Source organism: Carettochelys insculpta, chromosome 16, assembly GCF_033958435.1.
Source record: "Carettochelys insculpta isolate YL-2023 chromosome 16, ASM3395843v1, whole genome shotgun sequence".
NCBI classification, from domain to species: Eukaryota; Metazoa; Chordata; order Testudines; family Carettochelyidae; genus Carettochelys; species Carettochelys insculpta.
This window is the reverse complement of record NC_134152.1, coordinates 32,766,887-32,794,592: the sequence shown is the minus strand read 5'-3', so window position 1 is coordinate 32,794,592 and position 27,706 is coordinate 32,766,887. Positions and strand designations below refer to the sequence as shown.

The following is a 27,706-nucleotide window of genomic DNA, read 5'->3' as shown; positions in this document are numbered from 1 at the left end:
ACAGATATTTTGGAGCATAAGCTTTCATGGGCAAAGACTCGCTTCATCAGATGCGTGGGGGGGTGGTGGTTTCAGAGGGGTATTGAAAGAGTGGGGTCCCAGTAAAGGGGGAGGGCCAGAGCTGACAGCTCTGAAACCACCCCCCTCCGCTCCCACTTATGCGTTCTGATGAAGCAGGTCTTTGCCCATGAAAGCTTAGGCTCCAGGATTTTTAAAGTCACCACTCTGGTGGTAATATGTTTTTTTAAAATGGAAAGTAGCACATCTAGTGGTTAGACCTAGAATTTGGTGATTTGTATTCCATTTCCAACCCTAATTAAGTCAGTATATGAGGTTAGACAAGTAATTTTAGCAGCACATTCGGCTTTTGCTGAAGTAAATGGAAAAACTCCAGATGATTTTTTTTTAACATGGTGCAAGATCAGTTTGTTAATCTTTGTTCCATTTCCCTATCTGAAAATGGGACTGTTTTTCCACCTTCACTAAGCCTTTTGTACTTCTGTAAGTAACATTCACCAACAGATCTCAAGGTATTATAGAAGACCTAAAATGGTGTCTTGTGCATTTCCTCTGCTTGCTCTGCAGCAGCAGTTTACTCTCATACTGTTTCCTGAACTGTCAGTTACTTGCCCAGAGTGGGAAAGGTCACACGTGTTCATCTGCCGCTTACGTCTGTGCTCCACAATGGACAAACAAAGCCATGCCAATTTCATGTCCCTTTAGAATTGCACGAAAAACCACTGGTGGTGGAGGAAATATGCCAGTAACAGGAAGCTGTATTTGTCAGCTTTTCCTAGCCTATTGCAACAACGGGACAATTAAAAACACTGCAGATTAAAAACTATATAAAGGTGCGGTGGCTGTTCTTGATGGGAATATGTTTACAGGTACATAATGCAGTTTTCAAAACACACTTTTATTTTCAATGGGGAAATAGGCTACTGACCAGTGTTCCCTGGAAGCTGAACACATGGGCGGCTGCCCAGGAGAGAATCAGGTGCCACCCAGCTGATGAGCAGAGGGCCTATAGCTGCCCACAGTGGGCAGCCTGTTTCTTTTGGTGGTACATATCTGTATGTGCCTGGGTGCACATAAATAAAATTATTCTGCCCCTAGGTAGAAGAAATGAGGGGGAATGCTGCTACTGACTCTTCCAGTTGTTTTGTCTAGTACACGGTTGGTACATGTTTAAAGCATATACCGGATGTGATGGGGTTTAGGGGTCCCCAGGCGCTGCACCCCATCTGCAGGCAGGAGTGACTCTTACTCAGCAGGAGAGCAGTGGGTTTATTAGCCAACAGGGCAGAGCATTGTACAGAAGAGTCAGTACAAGAGGCAGAGACGGCCAGTCCAATCCATGCTGGGGAGAGGAGGCCCCTGGAGCCGGTGCCTTGCCCCCTCCTTTGTGTCTCTCCCCCAGTCCAGCCCAGCCCAACTGCTTTCCAACTCCCAGTTCCAATTCAAACCCCTCAGGCTCCACCTCCTTCTTTTGTCTGTAGTCTAGAGGTGTCACCTGGTTGCCTAGGTTACCCTCAGCAGGAGCCCCACACACATCCCCTACTACATCACACAGGACATAAATTAAGCCACTAAAATTTAATAAGTTAATTTTTTAAAAAAAGGAAATGAACTGGGTGGAAGACTCAGGAATGGGTTGCATAGGAGCTTCAGGAACTCCTCCTCCCTTCCTTCCTAGCCGCTGCTGCTTGCATGAATCATGCAACTTTAATGCAGCTGTTTAAAAGAGGCTCAGTCCAAGTGAAAATTCATACATCCCTTCTCTTGGTTGGGAAGGCTTATGGGTGAGGTCACTGTACCATAATCTGTATTGTGTGGTGTTGAAAGAAACTTCTTAACACCAAAGTGTATTTATTCCCTTACTAAGGCTTCCACGGAGGGTTTTAAGGATATGGTGGTTATCTTTTTTGACATCCAGCTTCAAGTTCTTTCTAATCATGAATAGAACTGAAATGGAACAGTCATCGACATGTTACTAAGAAGCCAGAGTAAATGGTCTATATAATTATGTACATTTATATCTGAATAGATCTAGTGAGGAGGAGTTAAAAGCCTCCATTGGTTTAGAATCCAAAATGCCTGTTGGCATAAACAGAATGGAAATCGTGCAGTTGCCTGTGGTTGATTCCTGTCACAGCATCTTTGTTTTGCCAGAGGCGTTGAGTGACTTTGTTTTCTAGATCGTCTGTCTGATCAATCCAAGAAAGAAACTACTCAGCTGCCTGGCGGGGATGCACAAGCATGGGATATCCTGCAGTCACGGCCAGCCTTCCTCAGATTTCACTCTTCTTGTTCTCTGATGCAACAGGCTGCTGTCTCTTCCCAGCTACGCTCCAATAGTGTTTTAACGGCCCATGCATCCCCTCTTCTGCGGACTTGTGATTTAATAATAAGGACTTCTAATGCCTATACAAGTTAGGGCTAATAGCATAGGCTAGAACAGGGGTCAGCAACCCCCAGCACGTGTGCCACTGAAACGATTTTCATCGGCACATGAGGTGGGCGCTCAGCCACACCCCTCTTCCCCCATGCAGCCAGCAGCTTGCTCAAAGCCAGGCCTCCTGTGGTTTAACAAAAGACCAGCCAACCACCACCTAAATGGTAAAGCTCTGCATCTTAGTTTATTGATTAATGAAGCTGTTGGAAGTAGGACATTAGTGACTTTAAAAATTATCACTGGCACTCGAACCATACACAGAGGTCATAAGGACAAATTTTAGCACTCGCCTCAGAAAGGTTGCTGACCCCTGGGCTTAGAAGTGTGGGAACGTGCTGTGCAAACATCTCTGAAGCAACCTGAGCTGTTGTGTTCCTGTGTCTCTCCTGAGCGGGGAGTGCTGTGAATTGGATGGTGGCTTTGTCTTGCCATTGTTTACCCCCTGCTGCGGCTGTTCCAGAGCTTCCCTCCTCTGAGGATTGCAAACCTTCTGCTAATTTCTAGCCTAAATTTATTCATGACCAGTTTATGCACGTTTGTTCTTGTGCCAACATTTTTCTTAAGCTGAAGTAGTTCTTCTCCCTCCCTGGTGCATTTGTCACCCTTCCTTTTGCAAGACTAAACAAACCATGCGATCTGATGTTGGCACTGGGGGGAGGGCCATGGAAAGATAAACAGTGCTGGCTCCTTGCTGGGCCGGGGTTGGGGGAATCCCAGGGTCTCAAGGGCCTGATCAAGACAAGCTGGAACTAGTGGGTGGAGGGAACTCTGCTCTTGGAAGGAATGGGGCTGTGGCAGTCAGCCCTCTGCACTGCCCACAATGCACCATCCAGGGCTCTGTCCACTTCCATGAGCCCCAGGCCTCTTTGACTCACTGGGTCCCAGGGCCGTGGTCCTCTTTGCCCTTGTTGGTGGGCCTGGCTTTGTGGCTCTCCAGGTCATCATCAACCCAGCTATCTACTTTTCTAATGATCAGATCCTTCATAACTGCTGCCTGCCTCTTCCTAGTTACTGGAGTGCGTCCCCCAGAGAGAAAGCCTTGGTGCAAGAGCATACCTCGGCATCTGACAGGATGGCCCCAACTGTGGGCTCAGAATTGAGGTTGGGGGGCTGCTGGCAGAGGACCCCCCAGTCTGGCAGAGCCCCTCATTCAGAACTGGTCAGGTCCTGAGAGTGCTCGACCAGAGAGGTTCAACCTGTGGGAGTTAATGGTTTAGCTCAGTGGTGTCCAATAGTAATTGAAGGATCGTGACACTCATGGTGGTTGTCTTTGCCACAGCCTCCCCCCCCCAGTCCCCATCCGCGCACACACTCTAACAATGCCCTTTCCCTCCCTCAGAGCTAGACCCGCCCCCCAAACTGCAGGTGTCTCACCAGAGGTGCTGGGACTGCACGAGCCGCACAACTCTGGGACAAGAGCCGCTTGCCCCACCCAGTGGTGGGGTGCATGCACAGAGCGGGTGGAGGGCGCTCCACATGTATTCTACCACACCGAGGCGTCCACTCCGCCACATATGGTGAATGGCAAGCGTACTGGGCACCACAGGCTTAGCTGTTTCTTTGTGGGGCGAACCAAAGTTCCTTCTGCCCAGCCGTGGCACTGTCCAGGCGAAGGCTGGAACCCTCCAAAAAAAAAAGAACCCACCCTCTTGAGAGAACGGATGAGCAGGATCCCTTGGGAAACGAAGATGAAGGGGAAAAGAGTTGAAGAGAACTGGCAGTCGCTTAAAAAGTCTTACTGAAAGCACAGGAACAAACAATCCCGCCGCATACTAAGAAATGCGAACGTGGTAGGCAACCAGCTTGGCTCAAGAGGGAAATCCTTAGTCAGCTTAAATTCAAAAATGATGCATACAAGAAATGGAAACGTGGACGGTTGACTAAGGTGGAGTATAAACATACGGCTGGAGAATGCCGGGCAGTAATCAGGAAAGCGAAAGCACAACTGGAACTGCAGCTGGCAAGGGATGTGAAGAGTAACAAGAAGGGTTTCTGCAGGCATGTGAACAATAAATAGGTTATCAGAGAAGGTGTGGGGCCATTACTGGATGAGGGAGGTAACCTAGTGATGGATGATGCAGGAAAAGCTGAAGTACTCAATGCTTTTTTGCCTCAGTTTTCATGGACAAAGTCAACTTCCACATGATGGTCCTAGACAATGCAGTATGGGAAGGTGGAGGGCAGCCATCTGTGGGGGAGGAACAAGTTCCGAGCTATCTCGAAAAACGAGATGTGCACAAGTCCATGGGTCTAGATTTAATGCACCCCAGGTTCCTGAGGGAATTGGCAGAGGTCATTGCTGAACCTTTGGCCATTATCCTTGAAGACTCTGGGAGATCAGGGGAGATACCGGATGACTGGAAGAAGGCAAATGTAGTGCCCATCTTTAAAAAGGGAAAGAAGGACAATCCAGGGAACTATAGACCCATCAGTCTTACCTCAATCCTGGGAAAATAATGGAGGGAATCCTCAAGGAATCCGTTTTGGAGCACTTGGAAGAGGGGAAAGTGATCAAAAGTAGCCAACATGGATTCACCAGGGACAAGTCCTGCCTGACCACTCTGATTAGCTTCTATGACGAGGTAACAAGCTCTGTGGACATGGGGAAGTCAGTGGATGTGATATACCTTGACTTCAGCAAGGCTTTTGTTACAGTCTCCCACAACATTCTTGTCCATAAGTTAAGGAAATATGCATTGGATCCTTGGACTATAAGATGGATAGAAGGCTGGCTTGATGGTCGGGCCCAACGGGTAGTGGTCAATGGCTCAATATCTGGATGGCGGTCTGTTTCAAGTGGAGTGCCGCAAGGCTCAGTTCTGGGGCCAGTGTTATTCAACATCTTTTTTTAATGACCTGGATGAGGGACTGGGTTGCACCCTCAGCAAGTTTGCGGATGACACGAAACTAGGGGGAGAGGTAGATTCGTTGGAGGGTAGAGAGAGAATCCAGAGGGACCTGGATAAATTGGAGGACTGGGCCAAAAGAAATCTGATGCGGTTCAATAAGGAGAAGTGTAGAGTCCTGCACCTGGGGCGGTAGAGTCCCAAGCATTGTTACAGGCTGGGGACCGACTGGCTCAGCAGCAGTACGATGGAAAGGGACCTAGGTATTATGGTGGATTAAAGGCTGGATATGAGTAAACAGTGTGCCCTTGTAGCCGAGAGGGCTAACGGCATACTAGGGTGCATTAGGAGGAGCATTTCGAGCAGATCTAGAGAAGTAGTTATTCCTCTTTATTCGGCACTGGTGAGCCCACATCTGGAATATTGTGTCCAGTTTTGGGCCCCCCAGTATAAAAAGGATGGGGATTTGCTGGAGCAGGTTCAGCAAAAGGCAACAAAAATGATTAAGGGTCTGGAGCACAAGACCTATGAGGAGAGGCTGAGGGATTTGGGCTTGTTTAGTTTACGGAAGAGAAGACTTAGAGGTGATTTAATAGCATCCTTCAACTTCTGAAGGGGATCTCTAAAAAGGAGGGTGAGAAACTGTTCTCAGTGGTGTCAGATGGCAGAACAAGGAGTAGTGGTCTGAAGTTGAAGAGGGAGAGGTGTAGGTTGGATATTAAGAAAAACTACTTCACCAGGTGGGGGGTGAAGCATTGGAATGCATTCCCTAGAGAGGTGGTGGATTCTCCATCCCTTGAGGTTTTTAAGTCCTGGCTGGGATGACTTAGTGGGGGTTGATCCTGCTTGAAGCAGGGGGCTGGACTAGATGACCTCCTGAGGTCCCTTCCAGCCCTGTGATTCTTATCAAAAGGCGAGGTTTAAAGCCTGGAGGTGACTCGGTGTGGGAGGGAGTTCCACACAGGCACACACGAGTGGGACTCGTTTCTGGAGTGGTGGAGAGCAGCAGAGGAGAAGCCAGATGAGTGGGTAGACAAGTAGGACCTACAGAAGCTAGGGTGATGAGAGATCACTGATTTTTTAATTGGATCCAGAAATAGCTAGAGAAAGCCAATGGAACCTGAGTGCAACACACTTCCTCCCTGGGGAACCAAACCATAGTAGTAGCTCTGTGCAGCGGTGGTGCTCAGAGCCAGTGTCATTCTGTGCAACGGCTGAGCACAGCTCACCTGGGGCCACTTCAGTTTCACTCAGTCAGCTCATGGCCAATAGAAAGGCAGGGTGGAAAATGCTCTTCTTCAGAAATGGGTTTAAACTGCCTCTCATGTAAATTACCAACAGCAAGAGAAGACGAGAATAGCTACTTCTACAACAAGGATGTTTCTGTTGTAATTAAAGAAGCTTTTTTTGAAACTAACCTTTCAAACCTGAATGGCTCTTGCCATTGGAAATAGCTTCCCCTGAAAAGGGATTGATGGAACTCCCACTGCTTCTGAATAATCTGTCCTAGGGGTGGGCCCCCTTAGGGGAAAGTGCAGTTGCTTAAGGGGAGCACAAGGTGATTGGCTTCTGGGTGTTAGGTTCCTCCAGCTCATTATATATGTTGGGATCTCTTACTAGTGTTATGTATGTGAAGTTACATTTGTGTAGCTATTAATCACGATTTTACATTCTACATACTTTTTCTTACACATGCCAAAAGGATTTTTTCCATATGAGCGTAATCGAAATTTCCATCAGTTTGGATTACATTAAACAGGCGGGGGAGAGGAGAGGCTGCTAAATGCAGTGACAAAAAGTAGGGCCCAACATTAACATTTTGCTCACTCTTGATCTATGCAGTTAGTTTACTGTAATTGTGTTGGGAGGCAGAAATGTTAGCCTGTAAGAAATGATGGGTTCTTCTCTAGGTATATGAGATTCTAAATACAATTTGCTAGAAGTGAGCAGAGTTTGTAAGTAGAATAGTGAAAATCTTTTTTTAATCTGCCTAATCCTTGACTGAAATGATGGCTAAAAGCTTTCTGGGGGTAAAAATAGAGTATTTTCAGAAGATGACTATATGGTGGACATTCATGGAGAACTTCCACTCTTACTCAACGTTTCTTTGAATAGCTCTGCTTAAGCAGTAGCATATTACCCTCCATGTGGCTTCTGCCCTGCGGAAAGCCACGTGGACCAAATTTTTAATGAAAATATGGTCTTTTGGAATATGACCTCTGAGACCTTAGTGTGTGCACTTAAATTTCCGTTGTCTTTTATTTTGTGAAACGTCTTTTATGACATTTCTTGAGAATTTTACTTAAATTACTTCCTGTGTTGAAGTTCATTGTAGGGCTAGAGTTAAGGATGAGGGTAAATACCAATGTGCCATCAAATATAATAAAAAGTCCGCATTTTGGGGACTTGGTATCATTAACAACTTCTGCCTGTGTGGAACCACTATATGCGGTGAATCCCCATTTATTTCCTGCTTGGTGCTTGACTGTTCTGGGTAGAAACCCAGAATCATTCAGACCACATCTAATATTGACAGTCTCCTGTGAGACCAAAATGCTTGAATGCATTTCTGGTTTGGATCTGAGCTGTGTGATGGTGAAGTGGAAGGGAACTTGCTGGTCATGTGGAACACTTACGAATGAGCCTGTGTGGTGTTTTCCAGGCTTGGGCCGATGCATTTCGAAGTAGCCCCGATCTAACTGGAGTAGTACATATTTATGAAGAACTCAAGAGGAAAGGGATAGAGTTTCCTATGGCAGATCTTGATGCCCTGTCTCCAATACACACGCCACAGAGGGTAAGCTGCAGTACTGCATTTTCTGGGGTTGTATGAATAATTGGATGCTACTCTAACTTCTGGTCTTTCCTCAGCTGTTGGCTTAGTTAAACTTGACCCAAACTTTCTGAAACCTGGATGGTCTTTTCAATAGTAGAGGGGAATGGGAGAAAAATAAAAGGAAACAGAGTTGACAGGTGGCTGAACTGTTAGAATCCTCTCCCTTGAGACAAACATCTGCCCAAAATCAGAATGGCAGAACTGCCTTCAGTGAAGCTTGTGCAGGTGAACAAAGGAGGCCTGACTTTCAAAGGTTGCTTAGTATGCAAGCCAGTGTTCTCCTTGCTTTACATGGCTCACGGCAGACACCACAGGAAACAAGTAGATGCCCCCCACTTTCAAAGGTGCTAAACAACCACTGCTCCCGTTGGTTTTATGTGAGCTGCAGGTACGCAGCACCTTTGAAAATGAGGGCTTACAAACTCGATTCAACTATTTCTGTTGAAAAGTAAATGTAATGGTCACTAGCCATTCACTGTGGAAAATATATTGCAATGGAATCATGTGGGTTGAACTTTAAATACCCAAAACACCAGGAAATGCACTTCTGCTTGTGACAGCAAAATAAATTACCTGCAATGCATATGCATATAGCAAGTGATTTTGTAAAAATGTAATTTAATTTCTAGGCTAAATTTCTTTAACTCTCTTAGGCTCATTGTTGATCTTCCAGGGTTCAATTTTGCGTGTCTAGTATAGACACATGAAATTGACCTGTCAGGGTTGCAGTTGGCCCCTGTGCTCCTTGTGAGATATGGGGGAGTAAGGGAGATCGACAGGAGAAACTCTCCCATTGGCTTTCTCCAGTAGAGACAGCCGAGTTAGCTGAGTGTAGATATGTCGATTCTAGCTACACAGCTGCCATAGCTAGAATTGCGTATCTGTGGTCGACTTACTTGTCAAGTGCAGACATAGCTTCACTCTTGTTTTTATTTCGCTGCTCACCTTTCTTGTGGGCAAGTCTCAAAGGGGCAGCCGTGTTATTCTGTGCCTGCAAAAACAGGGAGTCCTGTGGCACCTTAAAGATGAATACATTTATTTGGGCAGAAGCTTTAGTGGGTAAAGTCGAGTGGGTTTTACCCACGAAAGCTTGTGTCCAAATAAGTCTGTTCATCTTTAGGTGCCACAGGACTCCTTCTTGTCTGTCTTGTGGGTTGAGACAGACATGAACGTAGTTTGTCATTGCACTTTCACATCTGTGCTGTGATGTGTCAGCTTGTGCTACACAGTAAACGCTGACCTTTTCCGGAAGGTGTAGCAGTTGCCTGCCACCTATGTTTGGGGCCCATTGCTGGGGTTAATGCAAACCAAGCACGGCCAGCGTTCAGCATTTCAATCGTTGCCTTTCTTGATGTGACAGAGTGTTCCGGAAGTAGATCCAGCAGCAAACATGCACGTGTCCCAGTCCCAGCAAAGGACAAGCACGAATTCCTATTCGTCCCCATCTCCCACAGCATATTCGGCTCCTCAAGCCCCGCCTCTGAACGTGACTGGTCCCATCACTGCCAATTTGGAACAGGTATTGGGATGTAATTCTTGCTACTTCAGGTGAATCGGTGAGTAAGGCTCTTAGCTGAGTAGATCAGCCTGCTGACCTGTCATCACGGTCCTCTCTTTTAATGTCCCTAGAGGTAAGTTTCAGTTGCTCCTGTTGCAGACTGTCAAACTAATCTGTCAGAAAGTTGTGATTTTTGTCGTCCTTCCGCAGTTGTGGCCAGGGTGCATTGAAATTGCAGTGCCAGGCATGCAGCCAGCCTCCAAAGCAGGGCTGCAGCACAGAAGAGGCAGTGTCTCTCTCAAGAGCAAGCATGGCAGTGGGTGGCGTGGGCCAGATTTGAGTGGTATGACTCTGTCTACCACATTGCATTGCCATTTGCTCAAATTATGCCCAGCCACCCCCTGCCATAGGGAAACAGGGCAGGCCTAAAGGGATGGGTGGCATAGCAGCCTGCGGGCAGGGGTCATAGTATGGCTCAGATTGCAGAAGCTGTTAAAAGTTGTGGTTTCCCCAATAAAATGATGGGGGTGCAGTTGTCTTATGGCAGGGCCTAGGATTTAGCCCACAGCTAGTCTTGATCTGTCCCCCAAGTCTTAAGGCTCATCTCTCTGCTCCCCGCCTCGCCTATGACAGCATAAGCTGGCCCTGGCACTCCAGCCACGTGGAGGGGAGGGGATGTACACCAGCACTAAATCCCCTTTGCAGGAGGGGGATGCGCTGAGCCTGATGGGGTCCCATTAAGGCAAGTTGAGGGCTGGATGCAGCTTGTGGGTTCTGCCTGGTGGGAGCAGGGAAGCAGCTCTGTTTGCTGTGGGGAAGCACTGCCTGCAGGCACACGTGTCATTACTGCCCCCCACCCCCACTGCTGCTGCTTCCATTATTCAGGAATCCCAGCCAACAGGGGCTGCGGGTGCCTGCAAGGAGCACTTTCCAGCAACTTGCAGAACCATGCAAAAACAGTGCCTCCCCCACTCACACCAGGAGCTGCACTAGAGAGGCCCCCCACCCACCCACCCCACATCCTCACCGCCAGCCTGCACTCACGCCCTCCCTGGCATCCCCTTCCCAGACACTGACCCTCTTATTTTTGGCCCTACCCCAGAGCCTGGGGGGCGGGCCCACAAATCCACTAGCTCTGGGCCCCCAGATAGTTTAATCTGGCTCTGGAGGTAAGCCCTGAGCCTTGGCACCCCCCAACCCCTCTGTAGGGCTGGTGCTTGAGGGGAATGTCATTTTTTTTTCTTGCTTTTTAGCTGGGGGCCACACTGTGAGGGTTGTTTTTATTTTTTTCCCCTCCTTCTCACTTGGCAGCCAGGTCAGTGAAGAGAGGTTTTTTTCTTTCCTTACTTGTGTGTGGCCTCCGACTGACTTTTCTGTCTGTCAGCCCACAACCCAAAGAGGATTCCCCAGTCCTGTCTTAGAGGCACATAGGTGAGCCCTGTTGTTGTAGCATCTGAGCATCTCAGTCTTCAGTATATTCATCCTCCGAGCTCCTGTGCGGCAGATAAGTCTTACTATTTCTCCCTCATGGGTGGGGAGCTGAGGCACAGAGAGACTGTGACTTGGACAAGGTCACAAAAGGAGCCAATGCCAGAGGTGGGAGCTCCCAAATCAGCACCCTCCCCAGTGGCCCATCCGTCCTCTGAGCTGTAATTGATGGGACTCTGCAGTAGAAAAGCCCTGATCAAGGGGTCCTGCCTGCTTTTCTCTCATCCGTATGCATTCCAAGAGAAGGGTGTAATGTTTTGTAGCATAATTCTGTTTAATTAAGCCACACTTCTTGTTTGCTTCCATCTGAGTGTTAGCACATCTGGCTTTGTCATGGTGATGAATGACTAAGCTTGGCAGAGTTTGATTTCAATTGACAAAGGTCAGTAAACGTCGATTTCAGCTGACACTGAAATTAACAACCAAAAGAAAAATCAATTGGTAATAGCTGTGTGCCACAGGGAGTACACTAGCCCTGCAGCCGTGCAGGGAGCCCCTCTGCAGTCTTGCTGTCATGGGGGAGAGACTGTAGCAGCACAGGACTGCCACTGGATCAATGAACCTCGACTGTGCAGGTGCAAGATGCTGGGAAGTCTTTTGTGCTGGCCTGGTGGAATAGAGACCCCTTGGATAAGACTGTGGGGAGTTGTCGTCCTTGGCCAATGCTCCTCTACTTCCTGGCAGAACTCCTTGTTTTTGTGGCGCTGGCTAAGGATCTCTGTTTTGCCCCGCCCAGGTCCTCAAGCTTTCCCCATGCCTTATGTCTGCAGATGCTTGATGTTACCAAGCTGCTAGCAACACCGGGAACCCTCTGCAGCCCTGCTCGCCATGCTGCCATAAACCCAATCCTACCGCTGCTCTAACTTCCAGCAGCTGTAAAAATAAAAATTGTGAAACCTTTTTTAAAAGTCTTAAGTAAAACGGAATGTTAATTGTTGAAATTAGAGAAAACAATGATTGACTTCTGCCAAACCTGTGAATAGGCCATCACTCTCCTCATCACCAGTCTAAACTTCTACTGATCTAGAGTAATCTGTTCTCTTTGTGATGAGATGTTATAGCCTGTAGCCTCTCTGCGATCTCCAGTGGCAAACATCAGCTGTACTGTTACCAAATCTAATTGCAGCAGCAGGGGAGTTGCAGAGCCACGTCTTAAAAATGTCCTGTTTTAACACCGAAAGGTAATGGAGTCTGTGCGTTTCCTCCTCTACCAAAATAGATCGCCCGGCTGCGCAGTGAACTGGATATTGTTCGTGGGAACGCGAACGTCATGTCTGAAATGTTAACAGAAATGGTTCCTGGCCAGGAGGATTCATCAGACCTTGAGTTACTACAGGTGCGTGTGTTTTCCTGCAAATCTGTGCCTGCAGCTTAACCCAATGGGGTGTGCTTTTCCTATAGTCCATTTCAGTTCCTGGGTTGCCTGGTTGTGTACTGGATGTGTGCTTGTGTCTGGATTTCTTAATCAGGCAATAGTCATGCTTTTTGATGTCGTTGTACAGTTGAGGTATGTAATTTTTTGCAGACTCTGAAGAGCTACAAAAGGGTCTCAAAAGTGCATGACCGGGCAACAAAATGGCAGGTGGAATTTCATGTTGGTGAATGCAAAACAATGCATATTGGAGAACATCATCCCAATTACACACACAAAACGATTAGGTCTGAATTCGCTGTTATCGCTCTAGAGAGAGATTGTGGAGTCACTGTGGATAATTCTCTGGAAACATCCCTTCAACATGCTGTAACAACAAAAAGAGCAAACTGTTGGGAATCATTAAGAAAGGAATAAATAATAAGACAGAAAATATCATAGTGCCTCTACATAAATCCATGATAACACCCAAATCTTGTAGACTGTGTGCAGATGTGGTTGTCCCATCTCTAAAATGTGTTGGAATTGCCAAATGTTCAGAAAATAGTAACAAAATTATTAGGGGAATAGAACAGCTTCTGTGTGAGGAGAGCTTAAGAAGAGTGGGACTTTTCAGCTAGGAAGAGAGAGGACTAAGGGGATATGATGATGGTTTATAAAATCATAACTGTTATAGAGAAAGTAGATTAAAAAAAGGCCACTCACTCCTCAAACACAAGAACTAGGTCAACAAATGACATTAATAGACACCAGGTTTAAAACAAATGGAGCTATTTCAGTCAAACTGTGGAACTCTTTGCTAGAGGATTTTGTGAAGGCCAAGACTATAACAGGGTTTTAAAAAGGCCTGGATAATTTCTTGGAGGATAGATCCATCCATGGCTCTTAGCCATTAGCCAGGATGGACAGGAATGGTGTCCCTTGCATTTGTTTCCCAGAAGCTGGGAATGAGCAACAGAGAATGGACCATGTGATAATTACCTGTTCTGTTCATTCCCTTTGGGGCGGCTGGCACTGGTCACGGTCAGAAGACAGGACAGCAGGCTAGATAGACCCTTTTTCTGACCCAGTATGGCCAATCTTGTGTGCTGAAGAACTCGAGACAACTTCGGTCCTATTCTGTGACCTTTGCTTGCTCCTGAAGCCTTTGCTAATGCTGTGAGCTGGAACACAAAGAACAGTGCATTGGGCTTCCTTCAATTTCAATCTGTACTTCAGCAGATGCTTGAGATCCTCTCTGTAATGGCAAAAGACCCCAATTCCTGCTTAGGGTTGATTCACTTTTGCCATGGGATTCTCCATCACTTGAAATATATAAATCCATACTAGATGGCTTTCTAAAATGGACTTTACTTCAGCCAGAACTTGAGGGCTGGATACAGGAAACTGACATTCTCTAGCCTGTGCTGTGCAGGTCAGACTAGACGATTGGAATGACCCTTTCTGCCCTAAAAATCTATGAATCTGTTAAATCAACTGTGTTCTAAAGGAACCAGCCTTAGTAGGACTAAGTTAATCTCCCAGGCTTTGCATCTTCTTCCTCAAGCCAGCAGTGGCTGAGAGTGCTGCGGGTACAGTGCACTCAGTTGGGGAGCACACAGGTAACACTGTACAAACAGAGCAGATAAGAACTTGGCCCTGAGGACTTGGCCAATGGCCAGATGGGCCCCCAGCATGGCACAGCTGGGAGCCAGGCAGGGAACTGCTTTCTGTGGTGTTCCAGAGTTTGAAACTGGCCCAACAATGGCTCTCCCCTGTGCAGCAGCCCCGTGGGCTGTCTCAAAGCCATCCCAGCCACTGATGAGAGACTTTACAATAGACAAAGAGCATTTCAGCTGCTAAGCCATTTGGATTGGATTGATCAAAACAAAGCTGCTTCCAGGAGACGGTGGCAGACCAAAACAGCACAGAACCATTTCTTTACATTTGTCTGCAACCATGAAAATCCTGACCCAGAGTAATCTCTCCCCACCGCCCACCCCCCAAGGATAGAGATATGATCAGACTGGTTCTCTCCAGCTGATGCAGCCTAAATCTGGATGACCGAGGAGTGAGCCTGTTTTTGACTTTTAAAGGAGGAAAGGTGTGAGTTGGGTGCTTACATGCGAAGGGACGTCTGGCTTTGAGGTTTCCTCTCATCGTGCTGCTTGAATAATTCCTGACATTTTCCTCCACAATTAAATGTAAACAGCCTGCTCAAGAACCAAGTCTGAGCAAAATAGATAGGGACTGTCAGCCTTGTCCGCTATGACAGCAAGCAAACCTCTGAAATGTCACAATCTGCTTCGAAAGTGATGGGATCAAAACTGACATTGGCGAACATGTTCCTCAAGCTGTTACGGCAGCTGTACTGCATGACGTGAAATTTATCCACAGCTTAGAATGTCAAAGCCAGAGAGCAAAACAAACACGTTTTGCTTTCATCCCAAAGGTTATGTACCAACAAGCCAGCCTTGTTTAGTGCTGAATTTCCTCCCCCAGGGAAGGAAGGGGAGAAGAGGTGGGCCATGACTGGGTTGAAAAGCTTATGCTCATTGGAGTAAAATTAGGACCTCACCAGCGGTGCCCGGCAGCTCTGCTGACGTGCATCTGACAAAGTGGGTCTTTGCCCACAAAAGCTTGTGTATGCTCCCGTAAATCTGTTAGTCTATAAGATGCCACAGGCCTTCTCGTAGTTTCTGCTGACATGTCAGTTTTAACCCCTGGTCCATACAGTTGCAACCCTATGCCCCTGAGACTGCCAAAGTAGAAGTGAGTCAGTCTGCCTGTGGTATGGTAGTGGCAGGCAGCGTTCCCTGTAAGATGAGCACTTGGGTGGGAGATTGAGGTACTGCCCAGCTGATTAGCAGAGTGCCCACAACCACCCACAGGTTCTGCCCATGGATGGCAAAAATTAGAGGGCACCCTGGTGGCAGGGTAAGCCTGAGGTCACCTAACTAAGGCAGACTTAAGACCTTAACTTTGGGGCTGAGGGTCTTTTGCAACCTCTCATGCACACCTCTATGCAGCCTTGCCTGTAAGGTTCTCTCCTTAGTCACTCGGTGCCCTGGGTTACATCTCTCAGTGGACACTGACTGTGATGTGACTCCTATTTGGTGCTGTGCAATACTACTGTGGAGAATGTGTCTGTGTCATTCAGTAATGTGTGTGCTCAGTTTTCCATTTACGTGTTCACCCTTTGCGCTGGGAAAGCGGAAGGACCCAGCTGCTGGGGTATTTCCTTTTGCCTGTGTCTAGCCAAACCAGTGACAAATAGCAGTGATCACTTCCCCAGTTCCCAAGCCCCACAGAACAATGCTTTTTATGCTTTGTGCTTCTAGGCCCGCAGAGTCCAGTACATTCACTACTCACCACATGTGGCAAACAGGACACCGTGCTGGGGCCAGTAAGGCGCTGGAGCCATATGCAGCCTTTAAATGCGTGCGGCTCCTCCTGAGAGCTGCACGTGGGGAGTGCCATCTGACCACTCTGCACCTGTGCCCCAACGCTTGGTGGGAGAAGTCTATAGTGGCGGTGGCTATGGCAGCAGAGCCAGTAGCGGTTCTGAGTCGCCAGCATTAAACTAAAACGGGGGGGGCGGTGTCTGGGAATGCCTGGGTCTAGTGGGAGGAGGAGGGCATTTATTTAGGGAGGGGGCTGGGAGTGCCTGCCTCTGGGGGAGGGCATTCAGTTAGAGTGGGGGTGGGTGGGGGCTGTGGTGAGTATGGAAAGAGGACGACCGTAAGTGTGGTGATCTTTGAATTCCTATTGGACGCTGCTGTTCTAGGCAAAAAACCTGTATGTCTTCATTCTTGGAGGCCTCAGCTGTAGTACGTTTGTTCTCAAAACTATTTATGAAATTAATCCAGAGGTATTTAATTTGTTAAAAATCTTTGCCATGCCTTTATGATTAACCAAGAACCAGGTCATAGAGTCATAAATAGAGCCTCAAAGTTTTTAAGCCACAGTCCTTCTGAAATGTGTGTTCTCTTGGGCGGCATTTAATCTTCCATAATCCAAGTTGTGTTGGTGCTTCTCAGTGGATTGAGAATGCTGAGCCAGTGATGCAAGTGGCTGCAAACAGCGCTCAAGAAAATATTCCCATTCTTCACTGGAGACCGTAATACATGTGTGTGCAATTTATTTCTGTAGGAATTGAACCGAACCTGCAGAGCTATGCAACAGAGAATTGTGGAACTCATCTCCCGAGTATCCAATGAAGAAGTCACAGAGGAACTGCTGCACGTGAATGATGATTTAAATAATGTCTTCCTTAGATATGAGAGGTATGACATGTTTCCCCATAGTTCTTTTTACTCCCTCCTTTTGGATTTTCTCACAAATGCCAAATAAGTTACAAAGCAGCCAATAAGCCATTTTTAGATGAAATGCAAATCAAACTCGGAACTGGATCAAGAAGCTTGTCTGAAGAATTTGTGTTCTCAGCTGTGATTGGCCTTAAATTCTTCCCCATTCCCTAGAAGGTTTAAGGACGTTTTTAAAAGCACCTGAAAATTTTATTGTTACTGAATTTTGGTTTCTTCTAGTATCTCAAAGAAGAGAACAGATTTGAATGTAGCTCTGACTTCTCAAAGCACTGGTTTGTAAAAGTTACAAATAAGGGCTGCACTCCTACCTTTTTAAATTCAAAAACAGAAATGTGTGTTAAAATTGATTGATGTTGTATTACATATCCTGATAAACTTAGCACTCTTGGGAAAGTTTAATCTTTCCCTTAATGATTGATACAGGAGGCAAACCTATTAAAAAGGATTTTTGTTTCCCCTGCTGACAGCACAGCCTCATTTATAAAAAAGCTTTTTAAAGATAAATTAGACTCTCTAGCTCTGTGATTTTTGTGCTGTCACAGGAAAACGCACATTGATGCAAAAAATCCATATCTTCCATTCCACTTCACCTAGTCTTTTGCACTTTTCACAATTTCCAAATTAGAATGGTAACAGAGAGGGAGCCGTGCTAGTCTATGTACTATCAAAACAAAAAAGCAGTCAAGTAGCACTTTAAAGACTAACGAAATAATTTGTTAGGTGAGCTTTGGTGGGACAGACGCACTGCTGCAGACCATAGCCATACCAGAACAGACTCAATGTTGGTTCTCTATGCGCTAAATATTGAGTCTGTTCTGGTCTGGCTATGGTCTGAAGAAGTGGGTCTGTCCCACAAAAGCTCACCTAATAAATTATTTTGTTAGTCTTTTAAAGTGCTACTTGACTGCTTTTTTGTTTTCAAATTAGACTTGTTTCTCTTGCTCTGAATAGGTACAATTCGGTATCTGTGAGCAGAATTTTGCAGGTAGCAAAGTGTAAAGGCTCAGAATGAGACTGGTCACCATGGTGTTAAGTAGCTTATTGCATTTTATATATAAAGGTCAGCTGCACTGATTAAAAAGCTGTTTGAAAAGAGCGAATCAGCTGCAGAATTATTGCGTAGATTTGAATATTTCAAGCACATGTAAACAAACTAGTTTATCCTCCTCTCATTTACTCAGAGATCAAAATTCCAGGCACTGGTTTCTGGCATGATAGATGACTAGAATGTTATCAGTGGATGCAAGTAGCAATGGAGGTCTTGCATTTGGAGCTTGTGGTTTAAGAGTAGAAAATTGCGTCTAAGTCTTCCTAGTGAAAAGTGGATGCTACCACAGGGATGCTTTCCTTTCTCGGAGCAGAGCAGGGCAAGATCTTTCAAAGAAGCTGAGCATGCTCAACTTCCACAGTCGCTTACAGAAATTTGGGCCTAAACGTCTCTCATGTATATATTTACACACACACATACATTCTTAATTAAAAATTTAACTTCCACTGTTAATTTAAGAAACTTTTGCCATTAACTCGGACGCTATCCTGCTGGCAAAAACCCATTGTAGTGTATGACCATGCAGAGGTCCTGACTTTCACACTGGGTGGAGGTGTTTTTGGGAGTCTAATTAATTTTTATTCAGAAACAGGCTATCTTTGAAATATTTGATTGGGTTTCAAAATGAAAAGAGGATGTTAGATGGCTTTTGGAAAGGGAAATCATAGCTTACCAATCTATTAGAATTCCTTGAGTGTGCTAGCAAACGTGAACAAGGGTGGGGGTTCAGTGTTCCTAGACTTTCAGAAAGTCTTTGACAGGGTCCATCACCAAATGCTCTTAAGCAAATCACGCACTCATGAGATCAGAGGGAAGGCCCTGTCATAGATCAATAGCTGATTAATATATTGGAAACAAAGGGTAGGAGTAAATGATCAGTTTTCAGAAAGGAGAGAGGTAAATAGAGTTGTCCCCCAGGGTTCTATTTTGGGTCCAGTGCTGGTTAACATACATGTAAATGAGCTGGGAAAAGGGATAAAAAATGAGGTGGCAAAATTAGCAGATGACACAAAATTATTCAAGATAGTCTAAAGCAGACTGTGAAGCATTCGGCAGGTGGGGGTGTCACACAAAACTGACTGAACAACGAAACATCAGATGAAATTCAGTGTTGATAAATGCAAAACAATGCAGGTTGAAAATATAATCCAATCTATACATATAAAATGATGGGCTCTAAATTAGTTACCACTGAAGAAAAAGATCTTGGAGTCATCATTCATAGTTCTCTGTAAACATCTGCTAAATGTGCAGCAGCAGTCAAACAGGCTTAACAGAATGTTAGGGAAAGTTAAGCAAGGGATAGATAAGACAGAAAAATACCATAGTGCTGCTATATAAATCCATGGTATGCTCACATATGCACAAGCTTGAATGTTATGTGCAGATCTGGTTATCCTATCTCAAAAAAGATATATTACCCTTGGAATAGATACAAAGGCAACAAAAATAAGGTGTGCAGAACAGCTTACAGATGAGGCTAGCTTAAAGACCAGGATGTTTCAGCTTGGAAAGACCCAGCTAAAGTGCAACCTGATAGAAGTCTATGAAATTTTGACTGGTGTGGACAAAATGGAAGGGATTTCCCTCACATAACAAGAACCAAGCATCATCTAATGAAATTAATAGGCAGCAGGGTTAAAACAAGGGAAGTGCCCCCCCCACCCCCCCATCCCAATGCACAGTCAATCTGGAGAACGCATTGCTAGGGGTTGTTATGAAGGCCAAAATGTAAGAGGGCTCAGAAAAAGACTTAGATAACCCTGATGGACCCATTCTCCATGAATTTATTAGCCAGTGTGGTCAGGGATTCAACTTCATGCTCTGAGTGTCCCTAGCTTCTGCCAGAAACAGGGAGTGGATGGAAGACAATGGATCACTTGATGATTGCCTGGTCTGTTCGTCCCCTCTGAAGCATGTGGCACTGCTGGAAGACAGGTTACTTGGCCAGATGGATCTTTGATCTGGACCCATTCTGGCTGTTCTTGTGATCTGCATGAGTGTAACTGGGGGAGGAGGAGAGACCATTTTTAAAACAAAAAGCAGTCAAGTAGCACTTTAAAGACTAGCAAAATAGTTTATTAGGTGAGCTTTCGTGGGACAGACCCACTTCTTCAGACCACAGCCAGACCAGAGCAGACCATTTTTAGTGACTGTTAAGGCTTAGTCTGTATCACAGGCACACAGCTAGTGGGGGAAAATGACCTTCTAATCAATCTACTTAAGCTGAAGCCATTTTTGTGCTTGGTGAGAGTGTTTCTAGGCACTGGCCAGGAGCTGCTGCTGGATGCTAAGGAGTGGTTAGACCAGGGGACGGAGCCGAGAGATGGGAGTGGCTGACACATGGAGTGCACTGTAGCATGCTCGTTGGGCAGAGCCGTGCTCGGGTGCTGCTGTGCAAAGCAAGAAATGGTGGGGTGGGGAGGGCAAACAGCCCTTCTTCATGTGATGGGGAGCTCTTAGAGGGAGCAAGGCTAACATTAGCACTCAGTGGTCCAGCCAGGGCATTACCTCTCCGGCTCCAAGTTCTCCAACCCCATTTCTTCAGAATGTGTCCATCAAGTGGTGGTTGATGAACAGAAGCTGTGCAGCTTCCTTCATGCTGCCTCTGCAGTGCTGGAGCCAAGAACACCACTTCTGCAAGGGTTTTCTGTCTTTCATTTGCTTTCCTCACCTTCTGGTGGAATTTCCCAGCTCCTACCCACCCACTCCCCTTCCCCCAAGACATGTCCTGTCTGTCTTAATCTTGACCTTGACTTGCTCAGCTTGCCTGTGCAGGTTTGATAGTCTCTCTTCTTTTGTGTTATAACAGGTTTGAAAGGTACAGATCAGGCCGTTCGGCCCAAAGCACCAATAATGGAGTAAGTATCCAGTGCATCATCTACAGCTGTGGGGCTCTCAGAGGAAAGGTCTGCCAAACACATGTGAAGTGTCTGCAGCGTAACACTAGTTTGAGTGAAGAACTGGTTCCTATTTAATGTGCAAATTGAGGTGAAAGACGGAGGCCTTTTGGGACTCAGCTCTTACCTGGCTCCAAAGCTAAAGGGGCCGAGGAAAGAGCAGCCAGCTTAACTACTTCTGAGGTGGCCTGTGAGGGATTTTTCAAGGCCACGTTGGTTGGGAGGATACCATGAGAGCAAGCCATGTGTTGAGCCGCCACTGCTTTTTCAACAGTGACCCAGCCAGAAAAATATCTTTCCTCTGTCCGTGTGTTGCATTCATCCTCGAAGAAGGGTCAGCAACCTTGTTGAGGCAGAGTGCCGAAATTTGACTTTTTGACCTCTGTATAGGCCGAGCGCAGGTGATACTTCTTAAAGTCGCTGAGAGTCCGACTTAGAACAGCTTCATTCATAAATAACTTAAGATGTGGAACATCACTGGTTAGGTGGTGATGGGCAGCACTAGCTGGTCTTTTGTTAACCCACGGGCAGCCTGGCTTTGAGCAAGCTCCCAGCTGCATGGGGGTGGGGAGGGGCAGGGCTGATCTGCTTTGTGTGCCGATGAAAATTGGCTCACATGCCGCTCTTGGTACCCGTGCCGGGGTTGCTGACCCTAGCTCCCAGAGCTTAATAAAATGCTCCGATTTGCAACAGTTTCCAGCGAGAGCATTTTTAGGGAGCATCCATCATTTTCTTTGTATTTTGTCTAATAATTGCTTGAAAGGAAGTATAAACCTGCTATTTTGACTGTCCCAACAGGTACTGAGTGAGGTGACGGAGGATAATTTAATAGATCTGGGCCCTGGTTCCCCAGCTGTCGTGAGCCCAATGGTGGGGAGCACAGCACCCCCAGCTTCGCTTTCCTCGCAACTTGCAGGACTTGGTAAGTGCCTAAAAGCTGGTCAGCTTGCAACAGCAGGTGTGTGAGACTAGTCCCTTGCCTCTGCAGGGTGGATGTATCTTTGGGCCAGAGTGGATTAATAAGTGCATGGGTTTTGTTTGAGGGAGGAGTTACAAAAGTAAGAGCTGTTGGTGAAAAAGCATTGTCCAGCATTTAGAACAGGGGAAAAAGAGATGGATATGGGCTTCCATCGGTCACTGGTTCACTGTGTAGTGTTGGGCTATTCACCTAACCTCTGTCCTTCCCTTTTCCTACCTGTAAAGTCAGGAGATCACTCATTTACCTGCTTCACAGGAACTTGAGTCTTAAAAGCGCTTTTACAAACCTTGATTGAAATCCTCAGATGAATGCTTGTCCAAGCGCAAAATCTTGTGTTTAAACATTTGATTTGGGCCCTCAGTTTGACCTCTGCATTGGATTCTCAGCTGCTTTAACAATGGAGAGAGGCCTAGAACTAAGAACTACAGCTGAGAAGACTGGAATTCTGACACAAAATACAGTAATCCCCTGCATTGAGTGATTTTGAGTTGCGCTTAACTCGCATTAACGTGAATTAAGCACAACTCAAAATCCTGCTCCCCCTGGCCCCAGCTCCACCTCCCTGGCCCCACATGATCCTGGTTCACCCCTGCCACCCCACCCCAGTGTGGCTCCAGCTCAACCCCCCACAGGGCTGTACACCTCTGGCTCAACTCCATCCCCCACCTGCACCTCTCCCATGGCCCCAACCCACCGGCAGGCTTAAGCCTCACCAACTGCCCCCCTCCACCCTCGCAACTGCAGGACTTACCTTTCAAAAGGAGCTCCAGATGCTCCTGCTGCTTCCCCAGCCGCAGAACGTGCATTCTGCCGGGGAAAGAAGACGCCCTCTCCCATGTGCCTTGACTTGTGCTAAATTAGAGTTGTGCAAGGGTGCATGGGAATGCAACCCTCACATAACTCAAGGGACTATTGTAGCTATGCTTCTCATGCTTTGTGGCAGGCTGCCTTACTGAACAGTAACTATTTTTAGCGTGACCATGTTCAGCAAAGAAATGCCAGTATTTGGAACTTGGTGTTCGTATTAATTCAAGGGACATTGAGGTTTAAAACCAGTTAAAATATAAAATCTGTAAAATGGGGGCGGGGGGCGGGGGCAGAATCTCCAAATTGTCACCAATAAAGTTTACAAGTGACATGCTGGGGGAGTGGTCATTGCAGAGGACGGGTCACTGATACAGAGCAATTTGGATCGTTTAAACTTGGCACCAGCAGACAATGTGCATTTTAATATGGCCAAATGTAAAGTCGTACATCGAGGAACAAAGAATGCAGGCCACGCTTACGGCATGGGGGACCCTTCTGGGCAGCAGCAACTCTGCAGAAAACTTGGGGTTGCTGTGAATCACCAACTAAACGTGGGCTTCCAGGGTGATGCTGTAGCCAGAAGGGCTGTTATGATTCTTAGATTTAAGAATGGGAATATTGAGAAGGAGTAGGCAGGTTATATTTATATTACCTCTCCATTTGGCACTGTGCACCCGCTCCTGGAATATTGTGTCCAGTTCTGCTGTCCATAATTCAAGACGGAAGTAGGTAAATGCAGACTGAAAAAGGCACACATTTTAACTGGCCAATTGGCCATTGGAACAACGTCAGAAGTGTTGTGGCAGGTTCTCCATCATTGGCGATTTTTAAATTGGGAAATTTCCCAAGAGAGAGGCTCTAGTTCAAACAAGATCTAATTCTGGGAAGTCCTTTGCCCTGCGTTACACAAGAGGTCAGACTAAGTGATCACCGGGGTCCATTCTGGCTTTAGAATCTATGACTTTATGATAACTGTTTAAAATTAGCTGTGTGGCTGGGATTACTCCCTTATCTGTGACAGCACCGTGTGAAACCAATTGAATCTCAGTGTAAATTTGTAATACAGAAAAATGCAAATAGCTTTCTCTCTTTCCATTAACTTTGTTCATCTGCTCTTCACTCGCTCTCTTGAGCTTTCCTCATTCCCTCCCTTCCTGGTATCTCAAAAACATAATGAAAGTGTGGGATGGGAGAATGCAGCTTTATACAGCTTAGGAGGTATTATCTATATCAGTGGTTCTTAACCTTTACTGCAGCCTGCACCCCTTTGGTTCTCAAAATATGTTCTCACCCCCCTTATCAAAAATGGAGATGGGGGGCCTATACACTTTTAAATGCATATTAAATATATGTAAAATAGTTTTCTTATTACTCATCACAAATAATAGTACAGTAGGCATACAAAAATAATCGAGTATTACCCAGAGATGTTGCAGAGTTTTGCTATGGAAGTAAACTGTAACCGATGCGCTAACCGTTAGCAGCTAACTGAATTCATACATAGATTTGATTAAACAAAGTAGTTGTACTTACGTGCTTGTGCTTAAGTTGTGTTTTCAATGATTTACCTTCTAAAAAAATCTGGCATGTCCCACACCCCCAGAAAGGACATCAGGTACCCCCAGGGGGTGCATTCACCCCAGGGTAAGAACAAATAATCTACGTCAGGCTCTGCAGAGATGGGAAAGGTCTATCCATGCTACTTAATGGTAAAAGCTCTGCTAGCAGCTCCTGAGTGTAAACAAGGCTGTGATTAGCAGAGTTTCAGTCCATCTGTGGACTGGGCCCATGCTTCTCCCCTCACACTTCATGGTTGCTAAGTGCAACATTGTGGCTATTATCTGGTTTACACTATTACTATCCTGTGTTGCTGATGATTTCTTGTGTGTTGCTGGTAATCCTGGCGGATATTTGATCCCAGTTCGCTATTCTGTTGGTTTCTCATGCTCTGTGCTTTGATGGTTGTTCTTGTAGACTTGGGCACAAACAGTGTCAGTGGAACACTCAGCTCCCTGCAACACTGTAACCCTCGGGATGACTTTGACATGTTTGCACAGACCAGAGGCAGCTCCTTGGCAGATCAACGGAAGAGGTAAGTGGATGTTTGGTTTTAAATGTTGATTATTTCTGGGGAACACAAATCTGAGGCCTCTTCAGCTCACGACTTTAGATGTTATAGCTCAAATTATGTAGATTTTTGTTCTCTGACCTTACTTAGTCTATAACATGCAGGCCTGTAGCGCCTTAAAGACTAACAACTTCATTTGTTAGGTAATGAGCTTTCATGGGTAAGACCCACTTCATCAGCTGTGGAGTAGCCAGTTAGAATCCAGCATTTATATAGTCAGGGGTGGGGACAGGAAGGAAGGAGGGGGAAAATGGGGCAGGAGTTATCTTTCACTAATAGGACCAGTAGAAGAAGTAAATCTGAGGAAGTGGGTCTTACCCCATGAAAGCTCATTATCTAATGCAGGGTGGCCAACCTGCGGCACCCGAGCCACATGCGACTCTTCGCTTAATGCAGTGCGGCTCCTGCTTGGAGCCATATGCCTGGACTGCTCACACCCACTCTGCACATGCCCCAGCACCTGGAGGGAGAAGCATGTGGCTGCAGCAGCTCCAGGGAGTCCCAGGCACTGGGCTAGAGAGGAGTGGGGGCTGGGGGGGGCCTGGTTCTGGGGTCAGGGAGGGGCACTGGGTCCGAGCAGGTGGGGCTGTAGTAGCCAATCAGCAGACTACATTTTGTGTACTATATCTATCTAGCTGTATAAAAATAAATATATAATATGTGGCCCTTTGTGCTCTGTCCACAGCTGTTTTGGCTCAATCTTTAACTGGTTAGTCACCCTGACCTAATAGTTTGTTAGTCTTTAAGGTGCTACAGGTCTGCTTAGTGTTTGTGTAGCTACACACTAGCACGGCTCCCCCTCTGAGTCGTACTTAATCTAGGTTTTTTCTTCCTGGATATCATTGGATTATCTGGGTGGGTGTAGAGCTTGTTTTTAGTACGATAGATTGGTTGAGTAATTTCAGGTGCCATCTGATTTCACTTTTGAATTTCCCAGCTACCTAGAAACTTAGGAATTAAGTCACTTAAATTCTTCTACAAGGTGTGCAATGGGAATTAACTTCCCCCTAAATACCTGTGAAGGTGTGTACGAGTCAGTTTTGGCAGATTAGCAGTGCTTAGGTTAAGTCTATACTGTAAATAAAACCCTGTGACTGGCCTGTGCCACGTGACTTAGGCTCTGGCTGTGGTACTGTTTAACTGCAGTATAGACATTCACGCCTGACCTGGATCCTGGATTGTTGGAGGGTCCCAGAGCTCAGGCTGATGAACCACAGCATCTCCACTGTAATTAAACAGTCCTCCAGCCAGACTCCTGCGAGCCTGTCAGGTGACATAGGCTAACTGCAAGCATCTAACTGCAATGTAGACATACTCTGGGATCCTGTCACTTGTAGGTCATTGGTTCAAAGCCTGTATACATCTGTAATGACCAATAGTTCCCAAGCCCTTAGTGGTGATAACTGAATTATCTCCCTTGCGGCTCGTTCTTGCAGCTCCAGATCAAGGTGTGTTAGCTGTGCACCATGATGAAGCTCCCACACTCTACGTAGTCTGTAGAAAACAAGGCTTCAGCCTCCAGGGCTGCAAATCAGGCACCTTCCCAGGCACTAAATAGTCATGATTTTTTTTTCAGTGGAAGAAGAACCCATGCTGTTTCGCTAAGAGCTTTAGATTTCCCCCACGTGAGCCTTGTTAAAAGGACAATGTCAGGAACATACTCCTTCTCTGGTCTCTTCCTGGTTTCAAATTCAAGGAGATATAGGCAGTGTTGGAGATTTGGAAGTGAATCCACATATCACAACAGGAACTGCACCAACATCTGGTAGTGACAGTCGCACCTTAGAAATGCAGCTCAGGAGCATCACATGCACCTGAATTGCCTTTGTGACCAAGTAACTGTCCACTGCATGCAATTTGTGCCTTTGCTCCAAAACATAAAGGCTGACTAGGCAGAGACCAGGGCTGGAAAATCTCAGCTAGGAAGTTACACTCAAGAGGACCCTGAGAACAGGAGGCCTTAGGTACCCAGAAGTACAGATGTCCGGGCTGCTCCAGCTGGAATAGAAATATACGTTACCAGTTTAGTATTTTAATTTAAGAGTTGCTAAATTAGCACTGAGGGTTTCTGAATTCACACTGGGGTGCTAAGCCTGGGGTAAATACATAATGGTGGGATCTAAATCCAAATCCCTCACAGGGTTTCCATTATGCCTCTTGTACTAAATGAAACGTGAAACTGCTCTTCTCAGCCTGCAACTCCATCTCCATCATCGGGGAGGTAATGGAGCAAAGAGCACACTCAAATCCATCATTTCGGAAGGGAGGATTATTGTACTTTCATTAGCTCTTATTCTGTTAAAACGTAGCTTGTTCTGCTGCAGACAGGCAAGAGACTGGATTGCAGGCCCTTAGGCTGGTAGGAACAGGCATGCCAGGGAAGGTGTTTCACCAAATCAGGCAGGTAGCACCACCAAGTGGCTAATTTATTGGTAAGCGTTGGTGTTTGCTTGAGAGAGCTGATTACTAATTAGTCTTTGTGCACAAAGGAGGAGGAATAGTTGTGTCCCTTAGCTTAATGACTATGGTTATGGTCTTTTTCAGTAGCAATTTTGCATGCCTTTTTAAATACCCAGCAAAGAAGCTGTGGGTCCAACAACCAAGTTAGTGGTGCATGTTCCTGTATCTTTGTTTCCTTATACCCCTTACTGATTATGGTGGCCACCTCCAGCAGCTCCATCATGTCCCTTAACCGGCAGGACCTTCTTCCCTCCCCATTATCTGATGAGGTTATACCTCCCCTTCCCTGCACCACCACATGTTCAAGCTTCTTGTCACCACCTTTTAAGCCTTCATGTAAACTTAACTGTTCTCTATCTAGTCCCAGTGTTTTGTACCTGCTCCACTCTACCACTGAGGGGAGCTTCCAAGCCCCATGTGCCACCTCCTTTTCCACCATCTTGGTGCATTCTTCTGTGTTGTCCTGTGTTTTGGAAAGTTCTTTCTGACCTGACCTCCAAGGCCATTACCCCTTCTTTAAAGTCCACGTGAAGGCTGACTTCTACCACTATAACTGTAGGAAACTTGCCAATTTAAGTCTCA

The 27,706-nt window shown here is 46.2% G+C and overlaps 1 protein-coding gene across 6 annotated transcripts in view; it reads left to right on the top strand.

Moving 5' to 3' along the window:
* TOM1L2 (target of myb1 like 2 membrane trafficking protein) overlaps positions 1 to 27,706 on the top strand; it is a 79,896-nt gene that overhangs the window by 32,067 nt on the left and 20,123 nt on the right. For all 6 annotated transcript variants that reach the window (XM_075011243.1, XM_075011239.1, XM_075011237.1 and 3 more), the window contains exons 5-11: positions 7,964 to 8,098; positions 9,498 to 9,656; positions 12,343 to 12,459; positions 16,627 to 16,760; positions 20,663 to 20,711; positions 21,549 to 21,672; positions 24,511 to 24,628. In XM_075011243.1, the coding sequence (XP_074867344.1) occupies positions 7,964 to 8,098; positions 9,498 to 9,656; positions 12,343 to 12,459; positions 16,627 to 16,760; positions 20,663 to 20,711; positions 21,549 to 21,672; positions 24,511 to 24,628 (836 nt within the window). The remainder of the gene's footprint in view (positions 1 to 7,963; positions 8,099 to 9,497; positions 9,657 to 12,342; positions 12,460 to 16,626; positions 16,761 to 20,662; positions 20,712 to 21,548; positions 21,673 to 24,510; positions 24,629 to 27,706) is intronic.